The sequence below is a fragment of the Schistocerca piceifrons genome, chromosome 1 (genome assembly GCF_021461385.2).
Source record: "Schistocerca piceifrons isolate TAMUIC-IGC-003096 chromosome 1, iqSchPice1.1, whole genome shotgun sequence".
NCBI lineage: Eukaryota > Metazoa > Arthropoda > Insecta > Orthoptera > Acrididae > Schistocerca > Schistocerca piceifrons.
Genome location: NC_060138.1, coordinates 717,851,508 through 717,868,510, shown reverse-complemented (window position 1 = coordinate 717,868,510; position 17,003 = coordinate 717,851,508). Strand labels below are relative to the sequence as shown.

The 17,003-nt window shown below is 38.2% G+C and overlaps 1 protein-coding gene across 2 annotated transcripts in view; it reads right to left on the bottom strand.

Annotated features, from left to right (window-relative positions):
* The window catches only part of LOC124711018 (dosage compensation regulator), a 189,406-nt gene that overhangs the window by 33,772 nt on the left and 138,631 nt on the right, over positions 1 to 17,003 (bottom strand). For both annotated transcript variants that reach the window (XM_047240970.1, XM_047240969.1), the window contains 6 exons: positions 15,048 to 15,142; positions 13,906 to 14,118; positions 13,639 to 13,813; positions 11,345 to 11,521; positions 9,567 to 9,757; positions 7,105 to 7,266 (listed from right to left, as the gene is read on the bottom strand). In XM_047240970.1, coding sequence (XP_047096926.1) covers positions 7,105 to 7,266; positions 9,567 to 9,757; positions 11,345 to 11,521; positions 13,639 to 13,813; positions 13,906 to 14,118; positions 15,048 to 15,142 — 1,013 coding nt within the window. The remainder of the gene's footprint in view (positions 1 to 7,104; positions 7,267 to 9,566; positions 9,758 to 11,344; positions 11,522 to 13,638; positions 13,814 to 13,905; positions 14,119 to 15,047; positions 15,143 to 17,003) is intronic.

The window sequence follows — 17,003 nt, the reverse complement described above, 5'->3', positions numbered from 1 at the left end:
GGATGGAGTAAGGAGGACATAAAAAGCAGACTATCACTGGCAAAAATGGCATTCCTGATCCAGTCCACTAGTATAAAACATAGGCCTTAATTTGTGGAAGAAACTTCCGAGAACGCACGTTTGGAGCACGGCATTGTATGGCAGTGAGTCTGAGTACAGGAAATCTGGAACAGAAGAGAATCAAAGCATTTGAGATGTGGTGCTACAGACAAATGTTGGAATATTAGATGGACTGGTAAGGTAAGGAATGAGGTGGTTTTCAGAGAATCGACGACAAGAAGAAGAGACATGATAGGACATCTATTAAGACATCAGAGGTTAACTTCCATGGAACTAGAGGAAGCTGTAGAGGGTAACAACTGTAGAGGAAACTCAGGACATTTTGCTTCCATGCCACGATGCGTCACCACTGTTATCCATGCCATAGACAGACGTACCAGCTATTAGGTAGGTGGTCGTAATGTTCTGGTTGGTCAGTGTATGTCGTCGTTGGCTTGTGCTGTCCCTCAGTACTGGTGTATGATCTCTTCAGATAATGTGGTTTTATATTTGTTCCAAAAGTGTAATGGGATCTGAGAGACTGCAGATGCTCAACATGATAGCAAAGTGCTCTCTCATCTTGGCTGGCGACCAACACTATATGGCATCTCCATCGTAGCATCTGAGTGGCCATCTTAAAAAAGTCCTACTGCCCCATGTACTTCCTGGAACATGGCTTTTTCCTATCCATCGACTGTTTTCAGGGCCTGAAAACTGTCCTGACACAGGTCAACAGCAACCGTATACCACAGCAATGCACAGTGTAAATTCTGCCCAAGTCTCTCTTTGACACGGAAGCCCTACACACAAAGCTTCCACTCTTTCCGTGACATGTTTCATGCATAATACAGGGTGAGTAAATAAAGTTTCAAGGCTGGTCTCAGAAAACAAAATTTATTGAATATTTTCATATATCAGACTAAAATTCTACAAAATAGGTGCCTTGAGAATCTACACACTGCTGCCAACAAGATTCCCATGGCTGGTAAGCTCCATGGAACTCCTTAACTGGAATGCTGTTCAAAACCCTCGTTGAAGCCTTTTGGGTCACTGTGATGCTATCAAACCGCTACTCTTTCAGGTCTCTCTTCATCCGGGGCAACAAAAAGAAGTCACTGGGTGTGAGGTCAGGGCTGTAGGGTGGCTGCAGCAGCACTGTCACATTGAACCGGGTCAACACTTCAGTTATGGTGAAGCAGGTGTGAACGGTTGCATTGTCATGGTGGAGCACCCAGTTGTCTTTCTTCTCTGGGCAGACTCACCTCATCCGCAATCATCCTGATGTTGAGATGTCGGTCACTGTTTAAAACTTGACGCACTTTGCCCGGATTTTCATCAGTACTGCCCGTTGAAGGTTTTCCAGAGTGCTCATCATCCTACAAGTCCTCGCGGCCATTTTTGAACCTTTTGCACCACATGAAAGCCATGGCACGTGACATGGCGTATTCTTTATAGGCCTCTTGAATCATTTTAAATGTTTCCTTATTGGTCTTGTTCAGTTTACACAAAATTTAATCGAACACCGCTGCTCCAAGAGGCACTGCATTTTGGACACTCCAATTTCTTGATGACATTTAGGAACAGACACTCCCTGCACTCGTGATGTTTTCACTCCAGCATTTTGCTGGCGAATGACGATGCTTGGCTCGCTTAGCCAACACCCACCACCACCTGGTGCAGGCGATAAGACCAGTGTGCGTGCGCACTGCTACTCAGGAAAAAATCAGTGTTGAAACTTTATTTACACACGCTGTATTTTTGCACTTCTCCGTACAACACGGCTTCGGTAAAGTCTTCCGTCTGGCACAGGCCCAAAAATGCAGTGAGGATGACAGAGTCGTGTCACTACTCGAGTGCGTAAACTGGCCTCCATACAGTACATGTACTCACCATTGGGAACTGACTGATTGATTAATTAATTAATTAATTGAGGAGGGGTTATGGAACCAAACAGCGAGGTCATCAGTCCCGCAATTCCAAAGTTACACACAGAAGAAAGAGGGTCTCCTAAAACTGGACAGATCCAATCAGAGGAGTCAAACTATAAAATGAGTGAGTTAAAATACACACAGTAGAAGGTATTAAAGGGTAGCTCAACGTTAGAAACTGGGAAAACAGAGGGATAAAAAAGCGGTCTTTGCAAGGGGGAGTTGTGATGGGTCCCAGACCGAGAGGTCCCAACCACAACCACACTGACCCCACTTCAGGAGTAAAGCAAATCTTATATCTTAAATGTAAACCACTTTTACGGAGGAAACTGAGGACCAGTTCAACCATCTGTGAATCATTGCTAATATTAAATTTAAGGAATCTGGAAGGCTACACTTAGTACGAAGGGCCAAAAGAAGGGGACATTCCACCAATATATGGGATACTGTTAGTCGGACTCCACAACCACATTGTAGGGGTGGTTCAGTATGCAACAGGAAACACTGAGTGAACCTGGTATGACCAATGCACAGACAGCATAAGAGAGTAGACTCCTTCCGAGAGGAGTGGAAAGAAGAGCATCAAATCACAGTAGACTCCTTGATTGTGTGGAGTTTTATTACTGAGAGCGGTAGTGCACCGAATGTCATGTCACTTTTCGGCAAAGAGAGATCTGACGTAGGTCCGCATATCTGCAGTTGGATTCATGGAAGGGAATGGGGATAAGTATCTGAATCTCTAGCCAAATGGTCAACCAATTCGTTCCCTCGGATGATCCCGTGACAGGGGACCCAGGAAAGACAACTGAGCAGGCAGCATGGCCAAGGGCAGAGAAGTCACGGATAACAGAGACCAAAGGGTGACGAGAGTAGGATTGCTTGATAGCCTGCAGGCAGCTCATTGAGCAGGTACATTTTAAAAAACTGTGGGACGAGGCCTGAGAAACAAAATGTAGGGCCCTGCTGATGGCTAGTAGCTCTGCTGTGAATACAATACACGATCCTGGCTGTAAATAAATAAGATGTGTCACTGTTCCATGCCTCTAGTGAAGCAGCAAGCTCAATATCCGTCATGCCACTTCACTGCTGCTCAAAGTCGCACTATGATATGGCAGTCAGTCTGTTTCTGCATGTCCATCAGTCCTTCCCTGATATTGGTAAAGGCTGGTTTGTATGTGGAGATGATTAAGTCTGATTGGCCATAGCGTCAGACAAAGGAGAATGCATCCTGCATATATTCGTGGACGTAAGATGAAACAGTGTTCACAGACCATCAGGTGAAACATGTAGAAATCCCTGCACGTCACTTTTCTCTTCAGGTTTGGTTGCCCAGTGCCCATGTGTGTTTGAGAAATGATATCCTCCTTTTCATTTCCAAAACATAATGGGATACTAGTCGACACTCGCAAACGCAGCCACGACTTCAGCTGCGGCTGGCACATTGTAGTGGCGTGCGTGCTGTTCACTCGGCATGTGATCCTCATGGATCACCACCTTGCAGCTCTCATGGGCATGCTCTCAAGAGCTGTATTAAACTCATACATCAATACAATGTGATTATGCAGAACTTTTGTGTATTTTCAGTACTGTTACCCATTCAACTCCCTGAGTAATTTGGTAATGTCTATCAGTCTCCGCCTCATCATCTTCCATAAAGTAAAATAAAGTTAACCTGCAGAACTTGTGCTTGACCATTGGTTGGAGGTAAAAGGGATCATGTTGTTGTTGTGGTCTTCAGTCCTGAGACTGGTTTGATGCAGCTCTACATGCTACTCTATCCTGTGCAAGCTGCTTCATTTCCCAGTACATACTGCAGCCTACATCCTTCTGAATCTGCTTAGTGTATTCTACTCTTGGTCTCCCTCTAAGATTTTTACCCTCCACGCTGCCCTCCAATACTAAATTGGTGATCCCTCGATGTCTCAGAACATGTCCTACCAACCGATCCCTTCTTCTAGTCAAGTTGTGCCACAAACTACTCTTCTCCCCAATTCTATTCAATACCTCCTCATTAACTATGTGATCTACCCATCTAATCTTCAGCATTCTTCTGTAGCACCACATTTCGAAAGCTTCTATTCTCTTCTTGTCCAAACTATTTATCGTCCACGTTTCACTTCCATACATGGCTACACTCCATACAAATACTTTCAGAAACGATTCCTGACGCTTAAACCTATACTTGATGTTAACAAATTTCTCTTCTTCAGAAACACTTTCCTTGCCACTGTCAGTCTACATTTTATATCCTCTCTACTTCGACCATCATCAGTTATTTTGCTCCCCAAATAGCAAAACTCCTTTACTACTTTAAGTGTCTCATTTCCTAATCTAATTCCCTCAGTATCACCCGACTTAATTTGACTACATTCCATGATCCTCATTTTGCTTTTGTTGATGTTCATCTTATATCCTCCTCTCAAGACACTGTCCATTCCATTCAACTGCTCTTCCAAGTCCTTTGCTGTCTCTGACAGAATTACAACGTCAATGGCGAACCTCAAAGTTTTTATTTCTCCTCCATGGATTTTAATACCTACTTCGAATTTTTCTTTTGTTTCTTTTACTGCTTGCTCAATATACAGATTGAACAACATCGGGGAGAGGCTACAACCCTGTCTCACTACCTTCCCAATCACTGCTTCCCTTTCAGGCCCCCTCGACTCTTATAACTGCCATCTGGTTTCTGTACGAATTGTAAATAGCCTTTCGCTCCCTGTATTTTACACCTGCCACCTTCGGAATATGAAAGAGAGTATTCCAGTCAACATTGTCAAAAGCTTTCTCTAAGTCTACAAATGCTAGAAACGTAGGTTTGCCTTTTCTTAATCTAGCTTCTAAAATAAGTCGTAGGGTCAGTATTGCCTCACGTGCTCCCATATTTCTACGGAATCCAAACTGATCTCCCCCGAGGTTAGGCCAGATCAGTCAATCATCCAGACTGTTGCCCCTGCAACTACTGAAAAGGCTGCTGCCCCTCTTCAGAAACCATACGTTTGTCTGGCCTCTCAACAGATACCCCTCCGTTGTGGTTGCACCAACGGTACAGCTATATGTGTCGCTGAGGCATGCAAGCCTCCCCACCAACGGCAAGGTCTATGGTTTGGAGGGGGATCATATTTCATGGTATACTTACTCTTGCACTGCAAAGGTCAGTGAAAACCCAAGCATGGTGAAAATTCTACCAGTCTCTCAGGAGGTCATGTGAAAAAATAAATTGTATTTTATTATAAAGCTAGGAACCTCAGTGACACATCAGACTTGCCAAAACATAACTCCTTTAAAGGATAGACCGAGATCCTACAAACCAACAAAATCACCAAAAAGACTGCGAATAACTCAAATGTAACAGAAAAGCCACTTCAACTTATCTCTTCGCTAATGCATTCATTTGGCAGTTAAGTTTCAGTGATTATGTTTTATTCGTATTACCCTTCTCACAGAGACAGTTTTTCTTTTTCGAATAAAAGGTAGCCTGGGTGTTGGGTGAATGGCTAACAAACATTCTCACACAAACTTTCACATTTACAACATATATGGGATTAGGTACAGTGCCATATATTTGTGATCCTGAGATTGGTTCTACTGAGTGTATAATATTTGAGTGCTCCACAGATGTAGTAAAACAATGTTCCTTAATAGCAATTCTGTAAGAACAGAGGATGACCTCAAATAGTTGGAGGAAATGAGTAACAGTGGCTTCAGTATGAGAACATGGTGGCATCAGGTTGTATTTATATGTAAGAGGAAGATGGATTACTAGGAAAATAAAAATAAAACTAGTGTCATTATTCCACTGGCACACCGTTGCACAAAAAGCATTACTAACTAGGATGGAACCAATTGCCTGCCCAGTCTGGAATGTGTTGTCCCTCTTGGAGTGGGAATGGTCTGTCAACAGAGTGAGATTAATGGGATTTATTGTGTACAGAAATGAAATAAAGCCTCTGTGTGACACAGATAAGAGAACACAGTGATGAAGGTGGAGACACACACCCATGAAGAAAGAGAATACAAAGGAGGTTCACCATGAGAAGACTCAAATGTAATATGAAGATTGTAAAAGTGACCATAAGAATAATGTCAATTATTTTGTAAACGAGCTTAGACAGCTATTATTTGTATTAGCGGAAATTATTTTTATTAATGCTTATGATGAACTTTTAGGTACTTTAAAAATCTGAATTGGAGTGTAAGGTAACTATCAGAATTAATGTAGTTAAATAACCAGAAGTGTGTGAGCACTATGGGCAATACAAGAATGAGCAATATTGTAACATCTTGCCAAAACATTCTTGAGGTGGTCATGAGTAAGGAATGTATTAATGGGAAAAGTCTTAAATGGGAAGCAATTTCTGGCATCATTACAGCAACTTATGCAATAAGTAATATAAATACAAAATTAGTTTAATTAGTGCAATAAAATACAAGTTTGTTTGGCAACACAGTTTTCTGAACTCTTATTTTAAGAGTAAAGATTAGGTTGTGGGGGTTAAAGCGGACAAACTACACGGTCATTGGTCCTCTACCCATATGAATCTTCATGTAAACTTGTGACAAAGAGGCAGTACATCCATGCGGCAAAAAGGCACTTTAAATGAGCAATACTTAAAGAGACAGAGAGAAAACAAAACACCTTGTGGAAGCTTTAAGGGTCTATAATCAAAAACACATTTTTCACAGAAAACTTTTTGTATGGGAGTATCCCTATGATGGTGTATTTTAATTACTAAAGGACACATTTTATTCCTATAGAAAAACAAGTATCAAATCACAAATAGTGGATTGCAGTACCTTTACTGCATCCCATGTAAATGTAATCAGGAACTCTAAATCCTGGTGAGATACTGGTTGAAGTAAGATAATTAGAATCATTACAAAATACATTGGAAGTGTCAAGTTTTTCATTTCTAAATCCATTTCAATGTTACTTCAAACTTCCAGGAACATATAAAGCTACTGATAATGTAGAAATACAATAGTACCAATAAGTTTAATGGACTAGGACTAGTACTGTTTCAAGCAAATGTGTATATATATATATATTGAGAATTCACATTTGGTAGTTTTCCTCTTATCTAGACAATGTATTTAAATTTTTTTTCAGACATCAGAAAGTGAATCAAATTAAACATACCTTCCTCTTATCCTTATGATAGCATACATTTGGGTACAGTCCCATACACATCAGGGCTGTTACCATATCAAGTTTTGGGTCTGGTCCACTGAAGTTCAGAGGCTGAGGGGCCATTGATTCCTCTGGAAACCCAATTGACTGCAGTAAATCCTTAAGCTGATTCTGGAAATTTAGTAAGTGATTGATGAAAAGCAAATACACTGAAGTAAATTAGAATGCTAAAAAAAATGTTTTGGCATGTTTAGAGTTAAACAAACATGTAATAGAAAAGTCAAACCTACATCATCCTAACAAATTTCCCCAATAGTGGGGGAGCTTGCTGGGAACCCAAGACTCGCCACCTTCTCTGCCCTCACAACCACATCTTTTCTGCCCTTACGACCACATCTTTAACAATCTTATGGCCCAGTCCTCTCTCTTATGAATGCTTCCCCTTCTACTCTTTTCATTCACTTTATAACTTGGCCTTCCCTTTGGTCTCTTGCCTTCCATCTTCATCTTACACATTTTTATAGCCATCCTCTTCTCAAACACTCTTTACATCCTCAAATAATTTTAACTTTTTCACTTAATATTACCTTGCTGGTGATCCTTATGTGCTCCCTTCCTAACATTTTCATGGCTCATCTTTTCTATTTTGTTACACATTTCTGACTTCTTGAATATTTTACTTCGCTTATTTGTCCCATGTAATTCCTCTCAAACTCTTCATACAGATTTCAACTTGCCTTGCAAACTCACTCACTTTTGCCATTTCTTTCGTTTTCCTACTTTATCTTACTCAAGTACTTTAAATTTTCCACCATTTTCAGCTGCTCGCCTTCAAAGTCATGTTTACTGTAGGTCTGTCCTTTTTTCCTTGTCGTGCCTACCAGCTCACAGTTCTGTGTGTTAAATTTTAGGCCACACCCTTGCACTTCTTACCAAACATCAATTTTTTCTATACTGACCCATAAATTAAGCAAAAACAAAGCTGCTTCCCATCTCTCTTGCCCCCTTGTGTCATTACACCATACTCTATGGCTATGGAAAGTAATAAAGATAGAGCACTTCCTTGTTTCAGACCATTTGTCCACTTCCACCATCCTGTTCTCTTCCCTCCAACAATCATAAACAACTTACACTTCCCTCATACAATAATTGTATCCTCAGTGCCATTTGCTTCTTCTTGCCTTCTTAAACAGGGAACTTCCCAGTGGTGCCATCCATGTTTTGAAACCATCTTTACAGTTGTGCAGGTTAAGGCCCCCATGTGTCACATCCTGCAGCTGCTCATTCTCGTGGGCCCTCATTTACAAATAATTAAAAAAAAAAATAATCAGAATTTTGCATGATGCTCTACAGCTTTAAAAAAAGGAATGCTGTAAGGATGGATTGTATAGAGTAATGGATTGAGTACAGTCCTTGCATGCAGAATATTGTGGGTTTGAATTTCATCAAGTGCTTTCAATTTTTTTATTTGAAAACTTTTATCGAAATGACAATGATCCTTATTTCTATTCAGTTAATTAGTTTAAATTATTTCTATTGACTAGCACATCATTTTAATCATCATATTAACTTTTTCACCTGCCCTCATTTTTATTCCTAGAATTATTTTCCACTTGGAAGTTTTGTGCATGTGAATTTCACTATTTTTACTTACCTATCATAATATTTGAACACTTAATAATGCTGATCTATCAGCCAAAAACACAACGATCAAATAACCTATCTATACTGACAAAGCAATGGTGACAAAATTTATTTTTAGTTACAATATGTATGTTTTTTTGGATAGTAATCATCATACAAACACTTAAAACAAATTCCTATTGCACTGGGGACAAAATAATGCAGATGAATTCTCAACCAAAAGAATGCATTATAAGCAGAATGAAATTCAAGCAATATGAGAAATAGAAATAAATAAAGCAATTACATGGATGAAAATACAAGATGATGAAATAAATAAAATTAAATCAATGTTAATACATAAAAATAATTAAAATCACATGAACAAAAATTCCATGTGGAAAAAGAAAAATGAGAGCAAATGGAAAGTTAATATAATGATTATAATTACATGACAAAGAAAGAAAAATAAAAAACTATTTAAATGAATTAACTGAATAAAGTCAAACAATGGAAAATCTAAGATGGAAAATAACAATATTACAAGAAGGAAAGTTTCTACTCACCATATAACAGAGATGCTAAGTCACAGATAGGACAACAAGAAGACTCTCACAATTAAAGCCTTCATCAACAACACACACACACACACACACACACACACACACACACACACATGGCAGTGTGTGTTTTAGTTGCCTGAGATAGCAGTCGTGTGTGTGTGTGTGTGTGTGTGTGTGTGTGTGTGTGTGTGTGTGTAAGGGGGGGGGGGGCTATACATTTTAGCTTTTGGGCAAAGGATCTGCTTCTCAAGTACACACACACACACACACACGAGAGAGACTCACCTTTGCCTCCCACGTTACACGTAATGTGGGCATTGACAACAACTTGTGCTCACAAAAAGCGATTTCAGCTTGTTCACCATTCATGCGTACATCTTCCCATGCTTGGAATGCATTGAGCATAGCAATATGATCTGAATGCCTACCACCAGCAAATGCTTTTTGTTGGTATGTCAAACGGCGATTGTCCATGCCTGAAAGTAAAAGACCATTAATCTGAGAGGCTGCCAGTAATAAGAAACTGCACATTATTTAATACTTTTACAGCATACAAAATTTATCTGTAATACATAACAACTCATACTTTCTCTACCAACTACCATGAACAGAAACATTTCATTAAAAAATACTAAGCATTAAAAAGTACTTGTTGCATCCCCTTTCTAAATTATTACTGTATACAAGAAACATGTAATTTCATCAAATTTTTAGAGCTATTTAATTACTTGTGAGGCACAAAAGTCAACAAAACATAAGCACACACTTCATAAAGGTTGTTACTCATTGAACTAGTCCCTAAAATTCCATGGAGTTTGGCATCGTCATCCACTTCTTTCTAAAACTCTGTTGAATAGTTTTCTTTCAACTGTGATGACTGAACTAACTTCTTACTCAACCGAACATCTATACAGACAGAAGTCACCTTATTACTTCCTGAATAAATTTTGCAGTTTCTTTGCAACAAGTGTAAAGCCAAGTTTATTACTATACAGGATATACATAATTTCATTCTTGTCTTATATTCTTGTGGACTCATTGTCACAGTGATGCGAACTGAACATCCACAAGCTAGAGTTGTGAAAATATGACTTGTCACATATGTAAACCTATTCCCTCTTTAATTTTAATTAATTGTGATAAGACATTTACACTGAATAGTAAATCCCAAACTATAGACTAAATTTCACAAGAAACAATGAAAACCACTTTCTGCTAGAAATCATGATAGTAGTTATCTTGTCATGCTGAGCTTGATGGTGACAATTATCGGCCAGAAGATACAAATCAGTGTGAGATAGATTCTTATAAATGGTCTGTCAACCTTCCCCCTGATCAACACTACAAGGAAGGCAAGGCAGCCATTCTTTCCCACCTGCATCATGAAAAGAATGTTTGGGTGGATTCAATTCAAATTTTCCAAAAGTCTGTTTAAATTCTCACTTCCATGATGTCAAACAACACATAGGTTTCAATGGCAGTGACTCCAGTGCACAGTCTTTGAAATCTTCCGTAAAGAGATTGGCAATAATAGGTGGCAAAGGGCTCCCCATTGGAACTCCACATTTTATACAGCTCTCCACCATTCCTAAAACTTGCATAATGAAATCAAAGACCTCACTCTCTTACATGCACAATGTTTTTTTCTTTGTAACAGTGCTGCAATTAAGATTTAACCAAAGCCAAGTAGAGCCAATGGTCGTTCAGCTTCCCAATGAACTTGATACAAGAGAAAGCATTAAAGACAAAATCTTAGACTCTCAACATCACGGTCAACAGAAACAGCTCAACTGGACGAGCAGATAATTGGCAGGTCTGTAATGGAGAAGTAATTCTGGCATTTTTCGCTGATTTGAGGAAACTGTAATATATCTACATTAGTATAACTGAACAAGGATTTGTAAATTAAATCTTCTGAATAAGCTAGACGAAGTTCTAGTGAATATTAGAAGAGAATGTAAGTTATAATGAAACTTTAATGTTACCTTAAACAACACATCAACAGGTAACATCAGTTAACACTTTAAAAAAATAAAAAAATAAATAAATAAATTAGGGCTCACCAGTAACAAACACTTCTGGGAAGGTCGAGCTGTTGGCAGCCATGGTTGCTAGTGCATCACCACAGAAAAACATATTCCCCAGTATCATCATCTTACCAAGTCTTGGCTCAATAGGCAACTTAGCCAGTATTCGGCCCAATGGAGTAAGTTCATCATTTTTATCTAAGCACTTCATTTCTGGAACAAAAATATGGTCTCTTTTTAAGATGAGCATATGTGAGGAAATAAGGGACTTGCTACAACATATTTTTACTTAATAGTATAGTGAAAACTACACTGGCTACGAAAGCAGTCAAAGTTTTAATTATCATTTCATTTACTCATCTCAAGGAGCAATCAATTGGATATCAGTCGTAGTAACTGCATCAAATATTAATCCAGCCTCTTTATAGATACATTACTTGATAAGTGCAATAAGAATAATCTTTTAGCTTCTGAAAATAATAAATATTTGGCAATATACATATTTTTTAAACATGCCTTTTAACCTTTTCCACATTAATAGCATTCACATAATAATGTAATTTCAGTGGCTGAATTCAATGTGTTACCACTATTGCTGTTATCATTACTTTTTTGGTTCATGTGGTTTTCATTCATGTTTTTCTACAGCATGGATGGTTACCCAAAAGAAGTGAGTAAGCCGTTCTGATAACTGCTCTTTATAATTTTTTAAAACTTTGTATTTTTATTTTTACTACATTGCTATTTGAGGACACTCCTATTACTTTGAATGTAACCATAGCATACACTGCTACAGATTGAATTTTACATTTAAATTTTTAAGATATGTAAAATTTAAATATTTTAATGGCTTTGTACTTGTGTCTGTCGTTTTTGTAAACTCTTAAATCTTGTGTTAAGGAACCTATTGTATATCAGTTTGTGGTAACTGTACCAAACAAATGCAGCTTCTACATAGGGACATTGTAAAACTAGTGCTACAGGAGTAAGTTTTAGTCTGTTTTAATTATAAATTGGCAATAATTTTATAAACGTGTTTTTAGATTTATTTTTATCCTAGCTAGCACATTGTAAGCTAATCACGTAAATGATTTTAAGTAAGGAATACATGTTACACTAGCGACACCTGTCAGTCCACTTGTCAATGCCTATCCTTCACTGATAACCGCTTGCCAGTCCAACAGCACCCTGGCTGCAATGGTGTATTCTGTTGTAAGTGACACAATATAGTTGTATGTGATTAATAACTGTGTGTATAGTTGTTTTAATTTTGACATGCCAGTGCATCAGCCTTCTCATCTGTTACATACCTGCCAATTCATGAGATAGGTATAGGTTATTCTGTTGTTTTCTTTCATACTGTATCTAATACTGTGTATTACAATAGCTTTGTATGTAGTCACACTGTTTAAAAACTATCCAGATCTGAAGATGGTAACACTGATTACCGAAACCGGTTATCAAGAATAAACGTTATTATTAGAGATCTTGGCAAAGAAGTTTATCTTCTCAAATGTTTTAATTATCACATGAACAACTGAAGTTACACAATGAATTTTTTGTTTGTTTCAAGTTAACTTTTTGTAGTCCTGCTGCACAATGAATCCTACATGCTGCAGTACGAAGCATGCCACTCAAGGAACCAAAATAAAACTGCACAACCTACCGATATAGTGCTGTATTGTGGAGCAATTAGTTTTCAGGAGGAGCAAAAACGTTGTAACTGAGTTAGGTCAATTCAAATCATGCCTTTACCCAAACAGATTGGCCTTAATAACATGACTACAACATTTCTGCTGCTGCCAAAAATGAGCTATCATACGATAATCCACTTTATCAATGGGTAGTGCCATTTTGTTTTTGCCACTGTAAAAGTGTGCTATGGTACTGTGGCATGGAGATTCCAATGTTACCAGGACTGCAGGCATGTACTTGCAAACAAAAACTTAATTATATATGTTTATTTTCTTTTGAGGTCATCATTTAAGATTTATGATTACCCCTCATACTAGCTACAATGGTGGTAGTAATACAATTCTTATAATTCACAACTGGAAGTTTTCACAATTTTGATGCTCATCAGATGATATGCTTTTGTCAGTATTCCTCAGATTTTTCTCCAGGGGATAATATGGAAAAGACTTCACAAAACAATGTGAACAATGACAAAACATGAAAGGGTGAACATTTCACTTATTAGTTAAAGAAACAAGATCATCTCTGCACTTACAGTGAGAAGTTCATAGCCTTGTGGAACTACATCATAGACAGTTATTAAATTATTCTGAACATATTTTTCCTATACTATATTTATAATATTTATTACCAACCTCTAAGCAAGACTTCAGCTTCAATTACAGCATCAATAGGTGGAGGCTGAATTGCCTTGCTAAGAAACTGTGCTATTGCTCCCAAACGTAGTAGTTTTATTGACAGTGCCAACTCGTGTAAAGGAGTACGGAACATTTCTGGTGTCATATGCTCATCCAATTTTTCAAAGCGAGCCTTTATCATTTTAAAAAAGAAACTGAATTAATAACAAAAATATTGACAATTAGTGAATGAGACTAAATTCTGCAGAAAAATTTAGTAATTACCTTGCTCAATAAATGGAAGCAGAAGCCAGGTCGAACACGGCCAGCTCTTCCCTTTCGTTGCTCCAAATTAGTTTTCGATGCCCAAACAGTTGCATAGTTAGTCATATTATTATGTGACGTAAATAACTTCATTTTTGCTTTGCCACTGTCAATCACAAATACGACATCATTAATGGTGATTGATGTCTCTGCTATGTTCGTTGAAAGAATTATCTGCAGACAGAAAAAAGAACACATTATTTACTGTGTGTGTGACCTGATGGCACCTGCATGGTTGATATAAATACTTACACACACTTTACAGTATGAGTAATAGTCATGATGAGCTTTATCAATGAACTGTTGTTTCTGTATCCTCTTCAGGGTGTATCTTTTCACATTATTAAGCTCACTGGACAAATAATTAGTCATCCTAGAGAAATCATAACAAGCTTCATTTAATATAATGTAATTCCACCCTTGGACTAGGTTAGGAAGGGGGTCCACAAGGTTGCACAGGTATGTTGCATCAAAATTAAGCCACTTGATGGGAACTTAGTTTCACACATTTGTTATTGTCTGTTACTGCACTAGTTTTTAATTTCACTATGTCCTTTGTTGTTCTTGACTACAATTTCTCAGCCAATTTAACTGTTAATGAGCTACTTAAAACAATGAAAAGTTCAGGTTGGGATATCAACAACATTATGAGAAGAACACGCGCAAACACGCGCGCGCTCTAACACGCGATCGCGGTCTCGTGCGAACACACGAGCACACGCACCCACGCAAATACACACGACTGCTATCTATGGCCGGCTTCTGGCCAGACACATGAAGTGTTCTTGCTTGCTTGCGTGTGCATGTGCTTATGTGGGCACGCGCACATACGTGTATGTGTGTTTCCTTTCTGAAGGAGGCTTTGACCAAAAGCTCAATCTGTAACAGCCTCTTCATTGTGTCTATCTGCAAACCAACTTGTCATCTTTATGGTGAGTAGCTATCTATGCTTTTCCTAAAAAGCTTCTTTAGTTATTTAGCCACTTTCACTCACAATGAACTGATCTGTTAAACACTAATTGTAAAACCCACTCTATCTGCTGCAGCCTCCACACCTCTCTCTAAGCTCCCCAAAAATTAGGCACAGAAAATGTTTTTCTTACCTTTGTAACACCATCTGGAACAGGCTCAAATACACGCCGCTGGTCTTCTCTTGGCAGCTGTGAGTGCAACGGTATTATTGAATATGCAGAGCCGCCTGGAAAACAAAATATTATGACATTAATGCAATATTCCAACAAAATATTATATGTAGCATGTCACAACAGGGTCAGCCTTGCTGTGAAGGATACATATCTCATATACCAAAGGATTAAGCCCCTTGGTTAACTAGTGCACAGATCTATCTTTCTGTGTTTCGTAATCTGTCAGCCATTTTTTCATCTGCAGTTCACCTAACTTCCATATTGGGCGTATAGATTTCGTTCACATCAATTTTTGTGCAATTTTCTGAGCTAGTGTTTCTCATCAACTCAACATACCTATGTTTGACTGTACCATTACTGTCTTCATCATACTGTTGGAAAATATGCTGGTATTTAAAGTGCATGATTGTTGAAGAAACATTTCTGGGCTGTTCTCTGATGAGAGTAATTGGCTTGATTGTACTTACTGTTCTCCTACGTGCAGCTACAACGAAATCTGCAACACATTTAGCTATCGGCATGTCATCTCCCAAAAACCATTCTGTCAATGGAGAAAATATCTTACTTGATGGAACAATGAAATACTTGTTCAAACGCAAGACAATTTGACAAGAAATGTACAAGGAGAGAAACACACAATTTGTGTGAAGCCTCCAACGTTCCTATTTGGATAACACCTTACTTCAGGAAATACCACACAGTAAAAATCTCTTAACAATGAATACACGAAAAGAAAGAAAACACACAGAAATTTGTGAATATAGTTGTTTTTTCTTACAGTATTATATATGATATAATAATAATAATAATAATAATAATAATAACAACAACAACAATAATACCACCACTTAGAATATTTCTGAAGTCAGATACGGGGTTAAGCTGGTATTACATGACACACCTATAATGTACAAGTCATGTGTAGATTTTCTGGCACCTGGTGGCAGAATGAGTGAACCGGAAAATTTGCCATTTCAGCAGACTGTTTATCCATTGGCGAGAAACAGAAGCCATTCTATTCTGTCGTGGATCTGCGCATGACCAGTAGAAGAGGTGTGTGAGTGCATGCCCAGAAAGCAGTATTTCGTGCAGGCTTTCTGTTTGTTATTGTTTTTACTTACACTCAGCAGACATGTCTTGAAGACACTTTTGGCTATTGACAGATATAATCTACATTTTTTCTGTAAATTTTTATAAACACGGCAATAAAAAAACAAAAATCCTCGTTTTTTGCATTGCCTGTGAGAAAAGCTGTCCATCTGATGATAGGTACTTATCTTAGAAATAGAATAAAACAAAGAAAGTACAAATGTGCTTATTGAGATTTACAGCAAGGAAAGATGTTTAATCTTAAATCAGATCCTTTAGATACTCTTTTCCACTATAAAGTATGTCTACAAATGTTTTATACTGAGTCTATATGTTTCATGTATTTGTGTGCACAATTTTACTTTCATTATGTGTATGTATCAGCTCAATTGGTGAAATTACTGCATGTGCTTGATTTGACTGCATCTTTTGTTTTATATAGCATTGACAGAATAGCTGCAAGAGCCAGGGCAGCTGTGTCGGCCACGACCAGTGAGGACTGTAAAATCAATTTTCCATCTTTGAAGTCACACGACTGTGAAACAGTTTCCCTCATTACTGTGTCATCACAGTCACAACCCATCATATATGATCGGCAAGGCGCAATCGTTCTGACGAACTTCCTATTTTCCTGTGGATCTTCAAGCCTCAACTCTTTCATTAATGGCGTGTATACGTCCCTGCCTTTGTCCCTTTTTTTCAGCCAGGGTCATCCAATTCCTTCCTGGCATTACGTCGTCACTCTTCCGTTCTCCTAACAACTAAGGCAGACACTGTCATGACAAATGCAGCATAAATAATTACATCCATGTCTAAAACACTGTG